This window comes from Gekko japonicus, unplaced genomic scaffold, assembly GCF_001447785.1.
Source record: "Gekko japonicus isolate JY-2015 unplaced genomic scaffold, Gekko_japonicus_V1.1 scaffold2775, whole genome shotgun sequence".
NCBI lineage: Eukaryota > Metazoa > Chordata > Lepidosauria > Squamata > Gekkonidae > Gekko > Gekko japonicus.
This window is the reverse complement of record NW_015176060.1, coordinates 156,387-181,271: the sequence shown is the minus strand read 5'-3', so window position 1 is coordinate 181,271 and position 24,885 is coordinate 156,387. Positions and strand designations below refer to the sequence as shown.

General features: G+C 43.6%; 1 protein-coding gene across 1 annotated transcript in view; it reads left to right on the top strand.

Annotated features, from left to right (window-relative positions):
* LOC107123451 (cyclin-Y-like) overlaps positions 1 to 24,885 on the top strand; it is a 58,361-nt gene that overhangs the window by 4,874 nt on the left and 28,602 nt on the right. Inside the window, 2 exon segments of the mRNA XM_015426701.1 lie at positions 7,528 to 7,562; positions 18,650 to 18,750. Of these exon segments, the coding sequence (XP_015282187.1) occupies positions 7,528 to 7,562; positions 18,650 to 18,750 (136 nt within the window).

Genomic DNA, 24,885 nt, shown 5'->3' with positions numbered 1-24,885 from the left:
TCACAAAAGCATGAATCAATGTGGTTAGGTTGGCTGAGTCGAGAAGAATCCTACAAATTGCGTATAGATGAAGAAACTCCTGTGCCATCCAGGCATTGGCCCAGGGCAGCATCAGCAGCATCTGTTGACTTGGTCAAAGAAATATAGAGCCAAGTGTTATCAGCATGTCGATGACATCCCAAGCAGGTGCATATAGAAATTAATTTCCATGTGCGAGAGAATCAAGTTCTGGAATCATTCCAGACTGACTCTCAAGAAACTGACTTGGCCTCTCCAACAAGTACCTAAAAGAAGAAAACCCGCAGAGGACTGTTCCCTTCATTTCCCCCTCATACTGTTGGTAATTCAACAGAATGGTGTGGTCCATTGCTGTTAGACCTAGTTAACACTAACGGTGAAGTGTTCTCCCTGCCCACTTCTAGGCAGAGATGATCAGTTGTGACTACCAAAACTGTCTTTGTCCCAAAGCGAGGCCTGAAGTCAGATTGAAACAGATTCAGGGCAAATGTGTTATCCAGAAAACTCTATGTGATTGTTCTCTTTACACTTGATTACTTTAGCCCCACCTACCCACCCCCAAACAATACAGATTGGAAGCTAGTCTATAATTTACCAAATTATTCTTGACTGAAGACAGCTTCTTCAGTAGTCTAATAACTGCCTCTTGGAAAGATTGCTCAGGTAAAAAAATAATGTATGTGTTTTTTTTGACGGAGTCCCTAATTTTCTTTAGTCACAATTTCAGAAGGAAAGTGGGCAAGCGTTCTGTTTAGACATGGTGGCTTTCATGGCTCTAGAAATCTTGTCAACATCATCAAGAGGATCAATCAGAAACTATCCTTTAAAAAAACTGACAAGACAGTGTTTCTGTCACTGTTATTACCTGCTCTGTATCCCAAATGAAGTACAAATCAGACTGGATCAGCAAAATATCATTCAAGAAGAATCTGGCAAAATGGTCAAATTTAATAGTCATTTCTTGATCAGATGAATTTAGCCTTGGTTAGTAGGGTTCACACAATTTAATCAACTGAGCTGGATGAAATTCAGCAAGTGCAGTGGTAGCAAAGAAAGAAGGTCTCTTCGCTGCCACCACCCCTAACCCTAGAGACTTCCAGTTGAGGGACAAGAAAGTAAGATGATGTCATGATTCCATTTAGCCAGTTACGTTTGATGCTACTGAGTGCAAACAAAGCCCTCCCATCACTCTTCCCCTCTCTGTTCAGAAGAAGGGTGAACATGTTGCCCTATGTCCAAGGCAGTGACCAAGGCAAGTAGTATGGCAAAATGGAGGGAGTTAGTCCAGCTGCCTTGGTACTAGGAATGTATTTTTTGCCCTGATTCCAATGCCTGTATTTGGAGAATTGTGTTAGACTTTATTTGATCTCATTGTATGGTCTGATGTGTGGTGACGTTAAATTTACATTTGGTACGTGATCACTGAGACAACGCCCTGAAAACAGTGAACAGCAGCAGTAGCACATGTTTCATCTCCAAATATTCATTGATATAGCATTTGGCACAGGGCAAAGCTTTTACGTCTGCTTTCCCAGTATGGCTATGAATTAGTTCCATGAGAAGGCCTTTGAATACAGTGCTATATCATGAGTTATAGGTATAGCATTTGGAACAGGACAAAGCTTTACGTCTGCTTTCCCAGTATGGGTACGAATTAGTTCCATGAGCAGGCCATTGAATACAGTGCTATATCATGAGTTATAAATTATGCATTCCATGTTGCTAAAGAAGCAAAATAGAGTAAAGTTTAGATTAAAATTAAAGTATTGCATAGATTTAAATTTTTTCAAAATTCCAATTTTTTATGAAGAAGAAGAAGAAGAGGAGGAGATTGGATTTTATACCCTGCCCTTCACTACCCAAAGGTGTCTCAGAGCGGCTTACAAACTCCTTTCCCTTCCCCTTCCCACAACAGACACCCTGTGAGGTAGGTGGGGCTGAGAGAACTCTTGACAGAAACTGCTCTTTTTCAAGAACAGCTGTGCCAGAGGTATGGCTTGCCCAAGGTCATCCAGCCAGGTGCAAGTGGAGGAGTGGGGAATTAAACCTGGTTCTCCCAGATTAGAGTCCGCGCACTTAACCACTACACCAAACTGGCTCTCACATGGAAAAACCCTCCATTTGCCCTATGGTTTCTTAATTTCTCTTGGTGGGCCACTGAGGTTGTATTTGCACAATCAATGTTCATCTATTTGGTGGGGGGTTTAACCCCCTCCATTTTTTTTTTAACTTTTCAGATTTTGTGTGTGTGTGCAAACCCCACGTTTGCTGACAAATCTCCATTCTGTCTGCATGGCTCTACTCTGCGGATTTAAGTATCTGCAGATGGGGCTATGTTGACAATAAGATACATTGATGGATTATTATACTTGCCAACAAGGACACTGCCATCCACCACTGTCTGCTCTGGGAATAGGTTTTTAGCCTTTTCCTATGTTAGTGTCTAGAGGGCCACATGAAAGTGCGTGTTTAAGAATCAGTTCCATTATCTAGAAAAATTTCTCTAGAGAAAGGCAGATTTGCTTAGTGATGCCATGTATTTGCTGCATGGAGCCAGCCACATGACTAGTTATGTGCCGGTTCCAATCAGTTAACGTAGCCTGCTGTAGACAGGAGTAGGCTGAGTCACTCCGGATGCCAGGACTGTACGAACTGGGGGCTGTGAAACATGCAGAATTTCTCAAAATAAGGTTCCCTTAAAACATGGCTAAACTGGTAGCTTGCTTTCCTAGCCCTGAGTCTCTTTTACATAAGACCTTGGTACATACAAATGTCTGATCCTCTAGATTACAAATGATATTTTCAAGTAAACTTTTTTGTTGTTGTCATGCAGCCTCTTGCTTCCAAAATGCTTTTCAGAATTTCTAAATTTAGGCCATGCTTGCAAAGTTGTGAAATTCCATTCCCAAAATAAGACAGAAAGCTTGATGGAAGCCAAAGAGGAGCAGGTGGTAAGTAGGCTGGAGTATTAAGGACAAATTCACAATGTACTGGATCTTGAAATACAGGAAATTAGATGTGTTCTTATCTTGAAGCCCCCAGGATAGACATGTCTGAAGAAAAGTACTGTCATAGAATCACTGAATCATAGAGTTGGAAGGGGCCATACAGGCCATCTAGTCCATCCCCCGGCTCAATGCAGGATCAGCCTACAGCATCCCTGGCAAGTGTTTGTCCAGCCGCTGCTTAAAGACTGCCAGGGAGGGGGAGCTCACCACCCCCCTAGGTAGCTGGTTCCACTAGCTGATTCCACTGTTGAACAACTCTTACTGTAAAATTATTTTTCCTAATATCCTTCAAGCCTAATATCCTTCAAGCCTTTTTCCTAATAACCTTCAAGCCTTAATTTCAACCCATTATTGTGAGTCCTGTCCTCTGCTGCCAACAGGGACAGCTCCCTGCCCTCCTCTAAGTGACAGCACTTCAGATATTGAAAGAGAGCAATCATGTACCTCCTCGACCTCCTCTTCTCCAGACTAAACATTCCCAAGTCCCTCAGCCTTTCCTCACAGGGCTTGGTCTCCAGGCCCTTATCATCCTCATCACTCTCCTCTGCACATGCTCCATTCTGTCCACATCCTTTTTGAAGTGAGGCCTCCAGAATGGCACACAATACTCCAGGTTGGCCTGACCAATGCAGTGTACAGTGGGACTATGACATCTTGCAATTTGGATGTTATGCCTTTGTTGATAACACCCCAAAATCACATTAGCCTTTTTTGTTGCTGCATCACACTAGCTGCTCATATGTACTTTCTCAAGTAGTGGTCCACTGCGAGGAAATCGATGCAACTCCATATCGTGAGGGGTTGGCATGATGTGGTCCAAGTAGTGGTCACAAAGAGAAACACGGAATGATAACCTGACCAAAAATAGGGTGTTAGGCTTCCTGCTGCAGCTGAACGTTTCTCCTTACGGAGGCCTGCCTTGGTCACACAACTTTCAACTGGATTGCTTTAGCAAGGGGCAGAAATAAGAATTGCATGTTTTAGATGTAACTCCCTGCCTCATCTCTTAATCAGTTGCCATTTTCATGTTCAGCTAAGATTATTCTTCCTTCCATTCTTCTCATTTTAATGTTAATGTACCTGTGCAGTACTTTATACTGTCAAATCACTGACCACCTATTCAGCTCTGCAAGGTTTCAGGCAGGAGTGATTTCAGCCTGCCCCCTATTTCTGTGTGATGGCAGTGGGGGCACTGGGCCCCATTGGAGGGGGTTGGGCTTCCTGCCCTTCTTCCCTCCGAAGACAGACCCCCCCCAATATGTGCAAGCCCCAGACTCTCGGCAGGGATCATTTTAGCCTATGTATACACAGGCACAGCTTAGGTTTAATATCCCTCCCAAGGAGGGGGAGAAAGAGAGAAGAGCTTCACTAATTATTTAGCATTATTGCCCTAATTGAGATAACAAAGTAGAAATGCAGAAAAGCAGGCAATTCTAGATGTGGAGGTGTATTTAGAGCATTTCTAAATGTGGAGGCATTTCCTATGAAGACCGTTTGAGTAAGTTGCTATTGCTGAATTGCTTCAAAGCCGATCTGAAATGCGGCCTCAGTAAATCACTCATGAGCCTCCAGTGTAGAGTATACTAAGAAATGAATATTCCACCCACATCTAGTCCAGGAAAAACCACCCAGGGGAAAGAGAGATGGTGTGTGCGTGTTCCAGATGGGAGTGGAAGATCAGAGGGTAGGTGGGGGCCTGAAGAAAATGGAGGGAGGGACGAGGAGGCCCTGGCAGGGAATGAAGAGGGAGGGGTTCAAGGAAGGGATGCTGGAGGATGAAAGAATCTGCTGACTGGGTGGAGGTGAGGAGAGCTGATGCTAAGAAGCAAGGGATGAAAGACGAGAGGGAAGGTTAAGAGAAGGGAAGTAGAACCAGAGAAGTTAGCTCTTACTCCGTCTTCTCTTTAAGAGGAAGATCTGTCTCTTGCCAGGGGTGAAAGAAGGTCCTGGGGGGGAAACCTACACAAGATGCCAGAGCCAAGTGGTGATCACGACTCCCTGGTTTCATACAAGATGGAGTTTCCTGGCACTTTTGACTGCATAAGACCCCGAATTCTAAGGGAGTTCTAGGGGTTGAGGATGCTGGCGGGGAGGGGGCATCAGGCTGCTTGGAGGAGCTGCTACAACCCAAAGGAGAGGACAGGCAAGCAAGCAATGGCTGTTGTTATTCGCTAGCAGCAGCAGCTGCTTAATTTCCCAGACACCAGGGACCAGAGTGGGTTGATTTAAATCTGAAAAGTGGCTAGTTGAAACCACTGACTTAAATAAAAATGAACAAATTTAGAGTCCAGTGGCACCTTTAAGACCAACAAAGGTTTATTCAAGGTATGAGCTTTTGTGTGCATGCACCAAACTAATAGGTTGCTATAACCATAAAAACATACTGTTTGAATAGATCCTTATGCAACTTTTGGGCACAGTATAAGCCCCCTCCCCTGTATTTAATTTCGTTTTAGAAAATAGTACACATTGGCCCCTGCCACACGGCAGGGAAAACACCCGTCAAAGCGCGGCTAAATAGAGCCGCACCAAAATAGAGACGCGCGGGCGGGATCCCACGGATCCCGTACACCGCGCGCCGTTGCTCCCCGGCACGATCAGATGCCGGGGAGGAAGAGTGGGGGGGGGAGGCTGCCAAACTGCGCATCCACGAGCATGCGCAGTTCGCCCGGGGGCCGGGATGCGCCGGCGCAAGGAAGCGCCGGCAATCTCACGGCCCGGATTGAAGCGCTCTACACCGAAGAACCACCTAGGTAGGTGGTTCTTTTTAGTGTGGGTTTTCGGGCGGGAGGGACGGATCGGGGACGGGCAGGCAACGCTTCCCAGATGTTGCCGTGGGATCGCGTCCGCTTGCTCCGCCCCTGATCTGTGAACAGGACCATTATGTATTTTTAGATAATGTCATTCTTTTGACCTCAGATAAGGTCTCCCATATGACAGCTGTGTCACTGCATGCAAGAACAGCAAGTTTGTGTAAATAGGAGCTATTTGCAATTATCACTTGATGGTGCTGCTTTTTTCCAGGATTCCTTTCTGTTTTAGACTACCTCTTCTCTGCCATATAAGTAAACATTTTATTTGTTTCCTAAAGTTATTTGCACTAATACAACTATCAGTTTAAACAGAAGGGGGGGAAACCTCACTTCAGGGGTTAGGAAACAGCTTAGCTCTGAATGCATGCAGGCTTTTTAAAAGATTAGTGATTCCCCGAATTAGAGGCAATGTAGCTTTCTATTCCTGCACTAAATTATTTAAAGCTATCAAAACTGGGAGAAGTTGTAATTGATGTGTAATTATTAACTCAAGGGTATTGCCTTTTGTCCTTTGAAGTCCCCCATTAAAGCTGTCACTTAACACAGTGCACAAAAGAGTAACAGAAAAGTGCAATGACATAAAAAAATTGCATTTCCTCTTTACTTTAATGCTTCCCAATTTATTTCTCTCTCCTTTATTAAAAAGGTTAACAGTTTAACTAGCAAAAATTAGAACAGGGCACAGGTTTTTAAAAATAAACACCAATGTAAGAAACCTTGGCAGCTCTCCCATTTTTTTAGCCTGAGAAATAATGCAACCATGTTTTTTGGGGGGAAAATGAAGAACAAAAACAAGAGGGAGCATGTCACTGGAATCTCTCAGCCACGACCTAAAATGTGTTCAGCTTCATTTAAATTCCTGTTTTGCGAGGCTTCACGTTTTAACTAAGTGTTCCTGTCACTTACATGAAACAGGTAATTATTACTGTTGGTTTTCCAGTTTTCTGAGGTCACTGTGTACCTTGTGTGTAATGCAAAGGGATACAAGTTCAAGGAACGGGTGGAATAAAACCGTACTATATCTCAAGGTTTTGGAGGCAGCTTATGATTTATTTTTCTGTCAATCAGATTTTTATCCTACCCTTTCTCCAAGGAGCTCAAAGAGTGGTATGTGGTTCGTCCCTCTCCCATTTTATCCTGACAAGCTTAAGAGACTGTATCTGACCCATTGAGCTCTCGTGGATCTTCCTGGCGATAGTCCAACACCCTAACCATCACACTGCACGGATTCTTTCAGTATCATAGCTTTATTTTTGCATTTATATAATAGAAATGTCATATCTGATCATTAATCAATATTGTAGGCAAGTCTGCATGGAAATTTCAACCTTGTTAAAACGTGTTTCATCTATAGTGCCCTTCAAGCCTATCAAAAGCTTTCTCTGTCTATGCTCAGGAATACCAGTCAAACTGAACACCTGGGCCATAGGACTAGGGTCACGTATTTTAGGAAGCAGTATTGTAATACCTGTTGGTTAAGTTGTATATGATAAGCATTCAGCTTCTCATTAGTCGGTGGATTAACACATTTAAATTTCAAATTTACGTGTGAAATGTTGAGAGATGCTTTCCATTTGTTTGCTTGTTTTAAGTTAAACAAATGGTATTTTTTCCATTTATGATTATATATGCTGCAAAAATAAAGAAGGCATATATAACATTTCTTCTACATTTTTATATTTCCACAGTGCGAGAAAAACGCAAGAGTCTCTATATAAACCATGTAAGTAAAAAACAAGCCTTTTCTGAATTAGCATGTGTGAATGTACATTAGAAGTTTATTGGCTAGTAAATTGATAGTGTACAATCAAGGGAAGTCAAAAGTGTACATGTGAATTGATAGTGAGTATCATGAAATATTGTGTAAATGGGTTGTACAAGCCTGAGGACCCTTTGGCTAACTTCAGTTTATGAAATAGGTCCCTATGCTGCATATAATTCAAGGAAGTGAACAGAACTAGTTGCACTTAAGCTGGGAACACACTGCATTTTTCTTTTACTCCTCCCTACTTTTAGAGATACATTGGAGTAGAGGAGAAGGAAGAGACAGCTTGCCCAAAACACTTTATGGATGACTCTGAACCTGGGTGTTGTATGTCTAGCCACAGTCATGCATATTATAACTATTGTTAATTGTTACTTCTTGAATACATACCAATTCATTTTCTGTCAGATGAAGTTTGCAGCACTTGCTCATACAAATATCTAGCAGTCTGTAAAACCCCAAAGAAACTCTTTGGACAAATCTTGTTGCAGATTTGTGATCTTGATGTGGGAAGAATATAAAAGAGAGAGGGGTCTTTATCTTTAAGGTCCATACTGGTTTGTAAAATGGACATTCCTGTTTTGATTTTACCATGCCACCAGTATTATACCACTACATGTCAGCAACTTAAATAAATTTTTGTACCTATGTGCAGATTCCTGAAATACAAAATAACACATGGTTTGGGCCAATTTTTAGTGGCTCTTGTGTTTAAATTTCCATTTTTCTCAGCAAAATATATGGAAGTTAGGACCTAGTCGCTTTGTGATCACTGTTTTGTATTTGGTGGTTTAAATATTTGTACACCATTTGTAACTGCGCAAGGATGGACAACTGACACAGGGGTGGGTAGCAGTGTTCCCTCTAAGCTGAGTTAGTGTGAGCTAGCTCACAGTTTCTTAGCCTCTGGCTCACACATTTTTGTCTTAGCTCAGGCAGGATGGCTCCAGAGCAAACTAATTTATGCAGCAGCCAAATCACTTGCTCACAACTGTAATGCCAGTAGCTCACAAAGTAGAATTTTTGCTCACAAGACTCCACAGCTTAGAGGGATCATTGGTGGATAGGACCATTTACAGAATGGCTACCGTGGCAGCTGTGTCCAGTCTCAATGTTGTGAGGTTCTACAAAATGTTGAGGTGCTTCAACCCAATCCTTCCTATCATGGAGACAGCAGTTTCTCAGTGAGTGCACTCTGCAGCCACAATGGTGATGCTCTCTGGGAATTCCTGAATTCCCTCCTGCTTCAGTGATGCGGAAGAAAGACGGGGTAGGGTCTTTGCTTTGATGATGAGATGCTTTGGAAGTAAATGAAAGCTTTTGGGCATCCTGTTGGGGATCAGTGGTGTGGTGTAGTGTCGTGTAGTGTAGTGTAGTGTAGTGTAGTGTAGTGTAGTGTAGTGTAGTGTAGTGTAGTGTAGTGTAGTGTAGTGTAGTGTAGTAAAAATAATTGATAACGGAACATTACCTTTTGTTGAGCAGTTGTTGCATCTATCTTGTGTTCAGTGGCTGAACACTGGATTCAGGGCTTTTCCTCCTAATGGAATGCCTTTCAGAGTGGCAAATCAAACCCTGTGAACTCAAATGTTCACAGTTTCCCTTGCCATCTCTCTGTCTCAGGCTTGGCTGAATAAATTTTGCTGTCCGAAGTGGTCTCTTTTTCTCCTGCCCCATCAGCTTCAAAAGGCACTCTGCAGATTGCAGGCATGGATCCGGACAGCAGTGGCATGAGTGTGGCTTCCTCCTATGCCAGCTCCAAGTGAGTCTGCTGAGGCATTTTGCAGCCCTATTGAATCTGGTGGCATTAGCACACGTCTGTGGATGTCGACAGTGCATGCCTTTCACCTCTTCCTGAGTGCTGTCCTCCACTGATTTGGCACACTAAGTGGTTATTTTGGTTGTCCGCACTGTAGACATGCCCCTGCTCTCTCTCTCTGTGTGTTTGGTGGTAGTGGTGGGGACCCCAGTCTTGCTGACTGTAGATTAACTTTGCTTTATCTGGCAAAATATGCTTATGTCCAGAAAAGCTTATGCTGCAATAGATTTGTTAGATTGCAGTCCTCAGCACAATTACAAAGAGGTAAGTCCCGTTGAAGTCTTTTGGGTGCTGCAGGAGTGTTCCTTTCATTTTGTTCGTAACTCGTGGCTTTCTTGGGTATTGATAACTTACATGGGTTAGGAATATTATGAAACCTTTTTCAGTCTTCTGCTTTTGGTTTACTTGGATTTTATTTAGGAATACTTGTTTCTCGTGCCTCCATGGCTCCCATTTTGCTGCAATCTACAGTCAGTGGTGCGTTAGGCCAGACTGACGTATGTGACGGTATTGCCACAGGGCCATTGCCAGCACTGTTATGTAACCCCTCTATCTGATCTAACTGTGTGGGCTCAAAATATACACATTGCTAGAGCAGTGTGGCAACTGTGGAGGTATTGCAAAAACCACATCTCTTAAAGAGAGTGCTGTCATGTCATAGCCAACTTATGGTGACCCTGTAGGGTTTCCAAGACAAGAGATGTTCATAGGTGGTTTGCCATTGCTTTCCTCTGCACAGTGACCCTGGAATTCCAGGCTGGTCTATCCTGAGCACAAAGTTGCTTTAAACAGCTTATGCCTTACAAAGTTTTGCTGCCAAAACTAATACAGTGTTGCTATTAACTGCATGGGTATTATTAACCATTTAATTAGCTAACTTAAATTTAAAAGTTCTTGGTATCAGTACCGCTTTATAGAAAACAATGACTTTCATAGTTAGTTTTGGAATTTTTGTAGCTGTAATATATATGTATTATTCTGGCAGTCTATTTGAGGAAGTGTTTAATGTGTGTTGACAATGTGTTGTCCTGATCAGTAAATCCATCCAAACTTGCAAATAGCATACATCATAGGTCAGTCACAACTCTCTCAGCCTAACTCACAGGGCTGTTGTAAAGAAGGAGGAGGGGAGAATATGCAGAATAGCCTAATGACTGTCTATATAGCAACTCTGGCTGCATATAGGTCCATTAGGTCAAACACTTTTCTAACGGTTGATTTTGCTTCAAGGTGTTTTGTTTTGTTTGTTTTTTGGTTGTTGTTTTTTGCTCCACTCACTCCGAAAATGGTTACTTTTTAGCTGAAATATAGGTATCATTTCCGTGAAATGTCATAAATTACCAGCCTTTAGCTTAATCTGACATACTGGAAGAACATCTGTTGACTGACGTAATAGATGTTCTTATGGCACGTCAATCAACTCATTGGACGCTCCCCCCCCCCCAGTCGTATTGTATCCGTGGATCATGCTTTCCTCACATCTACTGAAGTCTTAGTGGTGATCCCCATTTTAGTTTCATACACAGCTGACAGTAGGGCCTTCTGAAATGCTTTATCTTTGTTTTATCTTTCACTGAACACAGTCAAGCTGTGAAAAGATAGATGGTAGCCTTTTGAAAATACAAGCAAGCCCTCTTCACTAGCTTGTTGGCCTTTGAAAGAAAGGTGTTCTTGATTTCATTCCCTTTCCCCCCCTTACTAGACAGGTGAATCCTTTGGTCCAATTAAAATGATGGACATCATGCTGCTGCTTTTATACCTTTTGAACTTTGGCCTAGTCCTCTTCCTGACCACGTGCCCAAATCATCCCTCGGCTGTTCTTTGGGTGTGAGTCTGTGCATGTGTGTTAAATTACTTTGGTTATTCCAATGATAAACAAGTTAAAACCATGTTATGGTATGCATTTCCTGCATCCAAATTCACCTATACCATTTTTAAAAAAACAATACCATTGTATTAACTATAGGATAACTATATATCAATATTCTATGTATAGGATAACTATATTGCAGCTCTGGCGCACAATCATATGTAAGAAAAGTGGTTCATCTCGTTTTAGTCAAGGGTGACTAGAGGAGGATAAAGCTGTGGTGAAGAAGAGATCTGGTCATGCAGATATAGTCGCCTGGGCCCACCTCCATATCTTGCTTCTGTTACAGTGATAGATGCGGGCTCGGAGGTGAGAGGTCTGTGCCTCAAACCAAGCCACCAAGCTGTGGCACTGTCAGGCTCTCTATACATTATGCATTTTACAGCTCACCTGCCATTGAGAGAGGAGGCTCCTCTCTCTCTCTCTTTGATGTGCCCGGGGCTTGTCACCTTAGTGGTGCCAAATGTCCTGGCTTCTCAAATGTCTGTTATCCTGTTTTCCTTGCTATGTAGAGGCTACGTGCCTATGGGGGGGGGGTAGGCAACCATTAATTCTGGTGGGAGGGATGCTCTGGGAAGGGTACGTGCTTAGGGGGTAAAGGTAAAGGTTCCCTTGCTCGAAAGCCAGTCGAGTCCGACTCTAGGGTTGCGGTGCTCATCTCCGTTTCAAAGCCGAAGAGCCAGCGCTGTCCGAAGACGTTTCCGTGGTCATGTGGCTGGCATGACTAAACACCAAGGCACACGGAACGCTGTTACCTTCCCACCGAAGTGGTACCTATTTATCTACTTGCAATTTCTTGCTTTCGAACTGCTAGGTTGGCAGGAGCTGGAACTAGAGGCGGGAGCTCACTCCGTCATGCGGCAACCCGGGTCTCGAACTGCTGAACTACTGACCTTCCACCGCCTGCAGTTCAGCGTCTTAACCACTTGAGCCACCGCAGCTCCTTAGTGGTGCCAAATGTCCTGGCTTCTCAAATGTCTGTTATCCTGTTTTCCTTGCTATGTAGAGGCTACGTGCCTATTTGGGGGGGGGGGGTAGGCAACCATTAATTCTGGTGGCAGGGATGCTCTGGGAAGCGAGTCTCAATAAAGCTAGCTTTCTTTAAAGTGAATGGTGTTGAGAACTGATTTAATCAGGATCCTGACAGTCACACATGAAGCTTCCCTTGTTTTGAGCCTGGTCATTGGTAAATCAGGGTCAGTATTATCTATTGGGGCTGGCAGCAGCTCTCCATGGTCAGTCGGAAGTCTTTCAGAACTCCTGCTACCTGATCTTTTTAACTGGAGATGTGGGATATTGAACCCGGGACCATCTTCATGGGAAGTTCATGTTCTACCACTGAGCCGCAGCCCCACTCCTATCCTGTTTTGGGTGGCACATGAAGGGAAAGTAGGAGAGCCTGCAGTCTTTTGAATTACTGCACAGCCTGGCATGGGAAGGAGAAGAGCTGGTTTTATAACTCGCTCTTCACTACTCAAAGGAGACTTAGAGTGGCTTACAATCGCCTTGCCTTCCCTTGCTCTCCCCATAACAGACACCCTGTGAAGTAGGTGGGGCAGAGAGAGTCCTGCGAGAACTGTGACTGGCCCAAGGTCACCCAGCTGGCTTCATGTGGAGGAGTGGGGAATCAAACCTGGTTCTCTGGATTAGAGTTCACCGCTCTTAACCACTACACCACATTGGCTGTCCATTCTCTGAGTGTAATGAGAGGGAATGAATGGAGAAATGAGAGAGAACTCTTCCCCATAAGCATGTTCAGGTCTGATGAAGGCCTTTTGGCTGTGCCTAGTTCCTGCAGCACAGAACAACGTATTACTGAATGATTTCACAAGAACTGTGCTGTCTCACTGAATAAAGTAGATCATGTTTGGGAATTGTGCCGCAGTTTGACATCTTAAGGATATATTTACTGAGCTATTTTGCATTTGAAATGTCTGATCTTGGTTCACTGCTGCTAGTGTGGTCTTTCAAGCCTTTAATAATCTTTTTTGCTTTTTCAGCTTACCTGTTGACTTGTTGCCATCCTCAGTTTCCAGTGTTTTCAATTTAAAAGTAAATCCTATTTACATATAGAATAAAATTGCTGGTTACGTAGGAATGAATCAACAGCTAACTGTATCACAAAACGCGTCTGAAGTTGTACATTTTCCTCTTAGTTTCTTTCATGCTGGTCTGTTTTTGATAAGAAACATTTGGCTGAAGATTAGAGTTCCTCCTTTACAACCTGTTTTCCACTGAATAAAACATCAGAAGCAGCAAAACCAACCGGCAAGAGTTTGGAAGTGCACAAAGGAGGCAGGACTGAGACGGCATGCCAAAAAGCAGCAGTAGCATTTCCTTAAAACTTCAGACAACAAAGGCCCCGGGCAGGAATTTAAGGACCTTGATTTCTAGTTGTTTCCTTTGATTTAAATGCTATTTAAATAGGGAGGGGCTGTTTTTCCAAGCAAGAGCTTTATTTCAGTTTCTGGACCCTCAGGGAGCACCACCTGTTCATTTTCTCCACCTGTTGCTCCATATTGCTTTCTGCAGTCATTGTGGTCTGTTCAGATGGTATTGCTTGGGGAGAACTCTCAATCTGGAAAGAGTTCTTTCTGGGCTCTTGCTTGCCTCCCTGGCTCTTTTACTGCCGCCTACAAAATTAGTGCTCATTGATGTCTGGAGGTGAATGAGTTACAGTGCAATTCTATGCAGGATTAGTTGAATCTAAACCCACTAATTTCAGAGGGTTTAGGCCAGATAAACCCTGTGTAAGAATCGCTTTGCTAGCTTCTTAACCTGGTTTACCTATTTGCTTCTGCTTAACAACAGTCCCAGACAACTATTCATCCCAGCAGCCGAAGTCTCTGCTTTGCCAGAGTCATTTGACCATTGGATTTACTGGACTCTGCGCTCTACTCTTCACCTTTCAAACTTGGAGAGATCATATTTATTTGCTGCTTAATGGTCTTATGAGGAGGCCCTTTTAGATGGCAAATAAGGAACTGTAGCCTGCTTTTGGGGGGGATTTTATGGGGAATGACTGAGGGAAAGGAATGACAAAGTATTCTGGGGAGGGGGATACAGGGGGAAAGTAAGATGCCCCATTGAGTCCTTGTGGGTTCCCTGCTGTTTTCTCTGAAGGCAGTCCAGGTTGTGTTTGAATCTTGAGAATCTGAAGGAAGATGGGAAAGGGGGAGATGCTGTCAGTGGAATTTGTCTTTGGGATCCTCTTAACCTGGAATTAATTTTCCTAGGAGCCATTTAAAAGTAGTAACATTTTAAAGGATTAATATCTTCCCACTTTTTAAGCCCAGTGGTTTTTGAAGCAGCTTCAAGTAAAGAATCAATAAAATGATGATGTGATGGTTCCCTGGGGGAATTTCCTGAGGGGGAAAAGAAGCTTGTTTGAGGAAATAGTACGTCACCTTGGGTATACTCCTCACCCCAGCTTGTGACTGCTGAGTTATGAAACAAACTGACAGGGAGTATGATTTATTCTTCAATAAACAAAAAAACAAAAGCTTATTTAAAAGAAAAAAAATACAAGCGGAGGTAAATATTAACAATCAACAAAGAGGTATGTGATTTCAGGTTTTAAACTGTATACCAAGGAAGGAAAACCCTTCTTGGGAGGTTTACTTCATATGAATACAGCAGTCTGCTGTGACTAAGCTATACGCTAGACCCAGCAAACACTGCTAGTATATTGTAGCACCTTATTACACTCCGTTACCCAGACGGCTAATCCATACTCCTGTCAAAATAACCCTTCAAAAACCCTTCTCACTCACTCCCAACACCCAACTTTAAATGACTAAAACTCCAGCAGTCAAAATCTTTACTTCCCTCTCCCAGGACTCCACTTAAGAACATTCTTCTCATTGGTTCCTGTGTTGCTGGGGTCATTTTCACTGCTCTTTTTAATCACGATGGCTCATCAATCACGGTTAAAGCAGATCACTGAGTCCAGCAAGTATCAACCAGAAGTCTTCCCAGAACTGGGTGAAATGCCTCAGAGTTGCTTTGGTTAATAGCACCTGTCCAAGGAATGCCTACCTTTTTCTTGGGAGGGGGGTGCATTGTATTGCAGTTCCAATAATATTCTCATTTCCCCCAAATATAGATGACTTGCAACATGTTCTTTAAAAAGCTATGTAGAAAGAACAATTCAGAGGTGCTGAACTTTCAGAGTACTGTGCAGAGGGGTCAGAAATAAATGCTAGTGTAAACCTTAGTTGCAGTGTTCATTCCATGGGAAAAATTTCCTGCAAATCCCAAGATTCATAGTTCTCGAACCAGAAGGAGAGTACCAGATGGGTGTGTGTGTGTGTGTGTTGGAAGGGGGGAGTCCTGAGCCATGCGGAACGTTCCTTCCCTCTCACACCATGAGGAAAGGCTGAAGGAGCTGGGTATGTTTAGCCTGGAGAGGAGACGACTGAGAGGTGATATGATAACCTTCTTCACGTACTTGAAGGGCTGTCATATAGAGCAGTGGTGGCGAACCTACGGCACGGGTGCCAGAGGTGGCACTCAGAGCCCTCTCTGTGGGCACGCGTGCCATCGCCCCAGCCAGGCCCAGACCATTATTAAAGTGTCGAATTCTCTGCCAAATAATTTTAAGTAAATGAAAGCATTTGGGATTGCTTTCCTTTTGGCTCATCTTAAATTAATGTATGAGTGGTTTTTTCTAAAGTAAAACCTCAGTATTCGGGTTAAATTGCCGTGTTGGCACTTTGTGATAAATAAGTGGGTTTTGGGTCGCAGTTTGGGCACTCGGTCTCTAAAAGGTTCTCCATCACTGATATAGAGGATAGTGTGGAGTTGTTTTCTGTTGTCTCAGAAGGTCGGACCAGAACCAGTGGGTTGAAATTAAATCAGAAGAGTTTTTGGCTAAACATTAGGAAGAACTTCCTGACAAAGCGGTTCCTCAGTGGAACAGGCTTCCTTGGGAAGTGGTGGGCTCGCCTTCTTTGGAGGTTTTCAAGCAGAGGCTAGATGGCCATCTGACTGCAATGAAAATTCTGTGAACTTAGGCAGGTCGTGAGAGGGAGGGCAGGAAGGGTTGCCTCAGTGCTTAGTTCTTGTGGCCCTTTCTTACATGCCCAGGGAAATGCTGATTGCCACTTTGGGGTCAGGAAGCAATCCTGGAGGTTTTTTGTCATCTTCTGAATGTGGAACAGCGGTCACTGTGGGTGTGGAGGAGGAGGTATTTGTGAATTTCCTGCATTGTGCGAGTGGTTGGACTAGATGACCCTGGAGGTCCCTTCCAACTCTATGATTCTATGAGTTGGGTGGGTTAAATGTACCCTGACAGGGGACTCTTGCTGATACTACCCTGCATTTGTAGGAGTTCACCATATACCCACTGCCCTGTATCTCAAGAAACTGGCTTAAGAAGAGCTACTGCTTTGAATTAGTAATACCTCTTTGCATGTAAGGATGGGTCAGAGGTATCCTATTCTGTTCTTCTAAAGTCACTACTGGATTAGAACAGCAAACAACATATTCTACAGCTGCAGGAAGATTATTTAATTAAGCATTTATACCATGCTTTCCTCAGTACTCTGAAGTTACTTACTTTAGGTAAAATATAAAATTGCATTAAAATACGGCAGACAAATAGCCATGTAAGAATAAGAGATTAGCTTTAGTGACATTTGTAATCAAGTGCCGTTCAGAACAGATGCATGTAACAGTGCCTGAGAATATCTGCACACTCTCCAGTTTATAGACATTGGCTTTGGCACTGGCGCAGAGGGACAGAGGAATATGTTCAGAAAATATGACAAACATGGGCTTCCTTGCAGAGCAGAAGGGTGATAGTTCTTACCCTGTATTTCGGAGCGTGGAGCTGTACATTCTGAGAGGGCTCATAGCTCAGTGGCAGAGAGATCTTGAATGCTTAAAATCCAAGGTTATGCGTGGCATGGTTTGAAAAGACCTCTGCTGGAGTCCTTGGAGAGCTGTCATGAATCTGAAGTAAACAGTCCTTGCTAGGTGTTGTATACAAGGCAGTTTCATATGGGCTGTTTTGCTTTGAGGTTGGAGTTCAGTGGTTTTTATCAGCTTGCCCTCTTTTTCCTTCTCTGAGGAGTGAGCAGCATGGTTATGAAATGGTGCCTGAAGACTTACTTACGTGGAAGTATGTGAAGCAACAGACAGTGTGACAGAAGCTATAAATCACCTGAGTCTTTTCCCTCTTTAGTACCAAATAATATATTTTTACAACATTTTCACACCAACCTGTGATTGCTTTGGCACTTGATTGGTACTCAGCTTCACAGTTAGGCTGGGTTCATTTCAATGCACTTCTATTCGACTGCTGCATCTAGTGATCCGTTTGGTTATGGTGATTTCTGCTTCTGGAAACGTTTTAGAGCATCTTTATATACCTACTTCCTCTACATCCTGGGTTGTACATTGCCAATGACATATTTGTGGTCTCTGAATGTTGCAATGATGTAGCACCGTTTCTCTTAATCGTTAATTTGGTGTGGGAGTGGGGACAGTGAAAGAAGTGCTGCTGCTCATAGTAAGTCCAAGTACATATGGAGTAGTTGGGGTTGAGAGTGCGTGTGCTGTCAGTCCTTGCTGGGTATAAACTGGACATCATTTAGTTCTCTTCCATAGACTTCTCTCTAACAACTTAGAAGAAATGGGGAAGCCAGAGAAAAGGAATACAGAAATTGGGGACTTGCTGAAAATGTGCTGGGAGGCATTTTTTGGTTTAAGGGGGCAAACAAAGATGGCCTCAAGAAAACATTCCTTTTGTGAACAAACCTTTTCTATTGGTTCTAAGTGCTCCTTTGCAAACAAAGATGGCCTCACTTAAGAAAACATTCCTTTTGTGAACAATCCTTTTCTATTGGTTCTAAGTGCTCCTTTCTTTTGTCTGGTTGAGGGAGGTTCAGTATTGTCCAGTGATATCTGAAGAACATAACTTTCATTATGAGTTCCATGTTTGGGAATGAGAGTGTGGCATGCACCTATTTATGTCTTTTCACGTACATCTTCTTGTCTGAAATTTCTGCCCTGCGTGGCATGCACCTTCTATTTATGTCTTTTCACATACATCTTCTTGTCTGAAATTTCTGCCCTTTTAAGAATAAGCTAGGTCCAAATGTATGTATGTGGCTGCAAATATCTTTGAATTGTTCTTTGTGTTTGAGCCAGTAGCAAAGTGTTGATTTCTGTACAATTCACATGATACCTAGGAGCTCTATATCCCCCCCTCCCCATTACCCTGAATGCTGTGTACGTGCCTGCATGTGTGTACAGCAGCAGAGGAACTGTTTACTTACTTGTGCTCTCTAAAGGAGGGAAAATACCCTTTGTATTATGTGACTACTATTGTTCTTCTTGTATGTTGTTTTTTAGCATACTCCTGGTCAATTGAGAAGGAAATACAGTTCCTGTTCCACTATTTTCCTGGATGACAGCACAGTCAGTCAGCCCAACCTCAAATATACAATTAAATGGTGGGTATTGAATTATTACTCTCAAAGACTTGTATAGATATTTTTTAATTATTACTTTGCAGAAGCAGAAGAGGAAAGAGAATAAAATTCTCAGGTCTATTATGATTTTATTTTATTTTTTGCATAGGAATTTACAGGTGACAGATGTAAACTTTCATAGATCAGAACCAGATGAATGATTCTGGTTATTTGCTGGAAGGAAGGGGGGTAGACTGTGCCTTTCCCTGCTTCTCTTTGGAGTGCCATCTTGGATTTTTGAGGGCATTATATATAAGGCCCCCATCTTACATTATGATGGCAGCACAGGAACTGCTACTGCACAGTTCCTTTCCTGTGCTTTCTCAGGGTAAAGTAACATGACCCTGGTTATATGGAAAAAGTGGCTCCTCCACACCAGTCAGGGTCCCTTCTAGAATATAGGGCACCATAGACATATTGATTTGGTTCCAACTTCGCTAAAATCAATCCACCTTTATTGTTGTCTGCTGTCTTTTATATGACTCAAAGCGAGTTTGAAGTTTTCAAATATGTCCTTGGAGGATGTGCCATAGGCTGGCTAATCTTGTTTCGAATAACGCAGTCAGTGATGTTTATCATGCTTGGTTGTTTACTTTTCTGAACTTTTGAAGACAAAATTGTGGTTGCCTTGCAAGTATGGGAATTTTATTTTTCTCCTTTAAAATGTTGAAACCGACTTGTTTTCTTTGAGACATTAAAGCAGTCATGTCCAGGTCAACTGAGAAAAAAACTTTTAATCAGTGTGAACCTGACAATAACATCATGCATACCTGTGTGTTCTTCTTCAAGCAGATTGGCATTACTGCTTAGGCAGCTGTCAATAACAGTCTTGTTGTTTTCCGCATACCGGTAATGCAGGATAGGACTTAAACTTTTCCATGCACATTGCTTTTACTTATGGGAAGAACAGAAGCAATAGTTTGTTCGGTTTTTTGTTTCCTGCTGTTAGCAGTTCCTAACTGTGAATGAACCTTTTTGTGCCTGGATAAATCTGAAAATGTTCATTCTTTATCATGTGCTGATACGTTGTCTGTTAATACTGCATTTTCCGGATTAATTTAGAAAGCACCAATCTTTTTGTTATGTAACACCTTCTATAATTGCCCAGTCCAGATTTAGAACACTTAGTCTACTTTCTCATGAACCTTATAATTTTTTCCTGGTTACCCAAGCCTGCAGTGATCATCTTCTTTCCCCTGTCTTCTCACTCTGTCTGTCAGAGGTGGGGTCCAGAAAGGGGGAAATATCCCTAATGCTGGGCTCACCTGATTGAGAAGGAGTATTGCCTGAGATGTACTATGGTTGGCACAAGATGGCAGCAATGCACAACAACTTATTTCATTTACTAATATAACTTCCTTTAGAACAAAGTTTGAGTCCGGTGGCACATCTAAGGCCAACAAAGTTTAATTCTTTCACGTGCATGCCCAACGTGTTCTGCTGCTTCAGACCAACATGGCTACCCACCTGAATATAACTTCCTTTAGTGAAACATCTACATCAGACTGCCTCCTTCTCCACATTGTGCAAAATGTAACATTGCGAAAGTCCTATTTTGGTGTGTATTGAAGCATGTCCTCCTGCGATCCCTTCTAATTACAGAGGAATTTGTTCATTACTTTCATTCCCCATTGTAGGTTCTTCTGCAAGTTTTCGCCCGGGACATGGGAAGGAGACAGTGCTGGTTGCCCTTACTGATGACCTCCGTAGGCATCTGGATCGAGGCGGTGTGGTGGCGCTGTTGTTGTTAGACCTGCCGGCTGCATTTGATACGGTCGACCATCAGCTGCTGACCCACCGCCTTGCCGACGTGGGGATCCAGGGGCTTGCCCTTCAATGGCTTGCCTCGTTTCTCCAAGGTCGTGGTCAGAGGGTAGTGCTAGGGGAACGGCAGTCCCAGAGGCACCCGCTTGAATGTGGGGTGCCTCAGGGGGCGGTGCTTTCCCCGATGCTGTTTAACATATATATGCGCCCCCTTGCCCAGATTGCCCAGAGGTTTGGGCTGGGGTATCATCAATATGCAGATGACACCCAGCTCTATTTGATGTTGGGCGGCCAGTCGGACTCCAACCCAGAAGATCTGCACCGGGCTTTACAAGCCGTGGCTGGGTGGCTCAGTCTGAGCAGGCTGAAATTAAACCCGGCAAAGACGGAGGTCCTGTGCTTGAGTTGGACCGGACCGGGGTTGGGGCTCCCGCTTTCGACCTTCGACGGGGCACCTTTGGTGCCAGCTTCGGAGGTTAGGAGTCTGGGAGTGCTCCTGGACCCCACCTTAACGATGGAGGCCCAGGTGGCAGCTGCTGCCAGATCGGCCTTTTATCATCTTCGGCTGGTACGGCAGCTGGTTCCTTTCCTCGACCACAATGACCTAGCTACAGTGATCCATGCAACGGTCACCTCGAGGCTAGACTACTGTAACACTCTCTACATGGGGCTGCCTTTGTCGCAAATCCGGAAGCTGCAGCTGGTGCAGAATGCTGCGGCCAGGCTGTTAGTGGGCGCCCCTAGGTGGGAGCACACCCGACCTATACTGAAAGCACTGCACTGGCTGCCTATAGCATACCGGATTCGCTTCAAAGTGCCTTTAAAGCCCCACATGGCCAGGGTCCAACATACCTGAGGGACTGCATTTCCCCACATATGCCCCAAAGAGCACTTCAGTCGGGGTCACAACACCGTGGGCCGAGTAACATCTATCTACGGCCCTGGCCCTCCCCATCTGGTATGCAAGATGTTGGGATCTTTCTATTTTTGCATCCTGATTGAACTGAATTTTAACTGTTTTACCTATTTTATATTGTATGCATTTTGTGCCTTGTTGTAAGCCGCCCTGAGTCCGCTCACGGGGAGGGCGGGGTATAAATATAATGAAATAAATAAATAAATAGAGTCCTGCTTGGTCTCTGCAATTTTTTTGTGGCAGAAATTCTCCTCTTCCACCACCACGGCCTCTAGCCCAGATAGACAGGATCCCATTTACCAAAATAGGGTTCCTGAAGGATTCCCCCACTAGGGTTTAAGAACATGGTCTATACCCATTGGGGCCAGAATTCTTTTGGACCCCAACATTGCCCAGATAGAAGGGAAGTTTTGTTAGTGAGCTGTTTTTCCATAGTCTTTGTATTTATTTATTTATTGATTGATCAACTGATTGGTTGATTTTTTTTTTGGGGGGGTACATTTTTATTCCACCCTTCCTCTGAGGAGGTCAGGGTGGCATACATTATTTTCCACCTCTTCTATTTTATCTTCACAACAACCCCGTAAGGTAGGTTATGCTTAGAGAGGGTGACTGGTCCAAAGTCACCAAGTAACTTCATGGAAAAAGGGGGTGGATTGTTATAGATTGTTAGTGCCATCCTAAGCACAGTTACCCCCATCTAAATGAATCAAGGTCAATGGGGGTAGAAGGGTGTAACTCTGCTTAGGATGGCACTATCTGAGGCAACCAGAACTTGTTATTGCAAGATATTTTGATGGATAGAGGGGGAATGTATCTAGCTGAACTAGCTGCGAGGGGTGGGGTGCAGAGGGGCAGGAAGGCAGCAGAAAGAATCCTCCCTGGGATCATAACATAAAGAGTAAATGCAGTGATGTGGAGTTGGAAACCAAACAGCCTTTCTTAACCAGGCACATAGCTACAAGCGACATGGTGGAGAGATTTGGGCCACAGCCCCCTGGAAGAAGCTGGTTTTTATACCCCATTTACTGTAAGGAGTCTCAAAGCAGCCTTCTCTTCCTCTCCCCATAACAGGCACCTTATGAGAGAGTTCTTTTTTGTTTTTTTCCCCCAATAACAATTTTATTTTATAAACCAACAATCAATCATTCAACATAAAACTAGTGTGTACCATAGAGCAGTATACAACTATAACATTTTTAGCAAAAGTTACCAACCTTGAGTTACATGTGATAAAAACTGCATAATATTTGGAGGAGAGTTCTGAGAGAACTGTGACTGGCCTAAAGTCACCCAGCAGGCATCCTGTGGAGGAGTGGGGAATCAAACCCAGTTCTCCAGATTAGAGTCCACCACTCTTATGCGCTATGCTACACTGGTTCTTTGGCTTCCTGGAGGTAGAGAGGCTGAAGCATCTCCCCTCCCCTTCTTAAACAACTAGTTAAAGACAGCCTTTCAGAAGAGATAGGGAGACCAGGTTCTGGACACCTAATTTGAGCACTGTTATTCCTCTGTTCCTTATGTAAAGTTACTGTTGAATGTGCCCAGTGTAAGTCTAACATGCAGAAATGCAGTTTTCCCCCCAGTGAGGCACTGCTTCTGCATTCAGATTTCTAATAATTTTTCTCATACTTTCAGAAAAGTTGTAGTTCACTCTCGCTACCACCATGGTATCCCAATGCCAGCTCCATCCTTCAAAGAGATGATGCGAACATTCAAAAGAGTTCTACATGATTTGTTTTTCTTTCCCGTTCTTTTTTTTTTAAATGTGATTTCTTCCACAAGGCCTTTGAAGTCAAATGGAAGAAAAAATATAGTATAATTACCACATGTTGTCTGTCTCTGCTCGTGACATGTCAGAGACACAGTGGTTTTCTTGTAAAAGTTTTCAAGAGAAATTCTAGCCCCTCTAGTTAATTGGTTTATTTATATGTGATACATTAATGAGAAGTCTGTCAAAACAAGGTTGACAGCTATCACTGATAAATTTTCAAAAATACAGGCAATAAGATCCCTTCCTTTCTTCTTCATGGTCTCTGCAGTCCCTCATATAGGTTCTGTGCTCGTACAGAAGTGCTTTGGAATATTCTAGAGCTCTAGCCAAAAAGTTGATAACCAAGTCCCCTCTGCAGAGGGAGAACTTTGCCTCTCTACGCAGACCCAAAGGGGAAGGGAACAGTTCTTTTCCTGAAGCAGCTTCATGAATATTTTCCTCAGGATTTCCCCCCTCAGGTTTAGTCTTCCTTTCCTGTTCTGACCTCAGACTTTCATTTCTGGGTATCAGCTGTAAGGACATTTGTTGTTGTTTTATTCCCTGAGGTGATTTCCCCTCCTGCACCCCGTGCTTTAAATATTGCTGGACACTGGACTTGAAGTGAGAAGCAGCACTGGGAATAACTTTCTCACAACGTCCTCCATAGGAATAGTGATCTGCAAATTACATGGTCCTTTGGAGGATCTCGGTCTTTACACAGAATTTAAACCACTTGCATGGGCCCTTAGCACTGAAATACCACAGCCTTTGTCTTGGTTACTTCTGTTATGTACCAGCTTCTGTGATCTAGCATTACCTCCTCAGCTGTAGAGTCTATGCAGACTGTCCCCTAGGAGGTGACTAAGAATGTTTGTTAGCACTCGTTTTCAGTCTTTCTTGCTGCTTGGAGACTTATCTCTCCTATATTATAAAGCTGATTTGGTGGTGGCATGTTGCTGAACATTCCACACAGCGCTCACAGCCTTTGGCTCCGTGATCTGTCATTCAGAAGCTGTCCCTATCCACTGGCTGCATTGCCTGAGTCTCGCCTCCCAATATTCTAAACAGTTTGCTTTTTCTCTCCCCCCAATAGCCAGTCAGAACACAGAGGTCATTTGATTATGCGGCCTGATTGGCCTTTGCCTCTAACATTCTAAACAGTTTGCTGTTGCTGTTGGGAGTCCTGAGGTAAAATAAATACCCCAATCTCCCTGTGGGTCCTGGAGATCTCCCACAAATCACTGTGTTCCCCAGCTACAGCACATCATTTCCCCTACAGAAAATTTCCCAGCTATTACAACTGATGTCCAGATGACCAAGATCAGTTCTCCTGGAGACAATGGCTGCTTTGGGCAGTGAACTCTATGGCATTATACCCTGCTGAAGTCCCTCCGCACCCCAAACCCTGCCCTCCCCAGGCTGTACCCCTCAAATCTACAGGTATTTCCGAACCCAGAGTTGGCAACCGTGTAATTGGCTATGGAACCACTTTTCAGACCCTTGGAACTCAGAAAACATGGCATAGGAGGAGGTGGTTTTCCACCTTACCTGCCACTGCATAGCCCCAAATTAACATAATCCAACCTCCAGGTGGCACATGGAGATCTCCAGCTTTTAAAACTGATGTCCAGATGACCAAGATCAGTTCTCCTGGAGACAATGGCTGCTTTGGCCAGTGGACTCT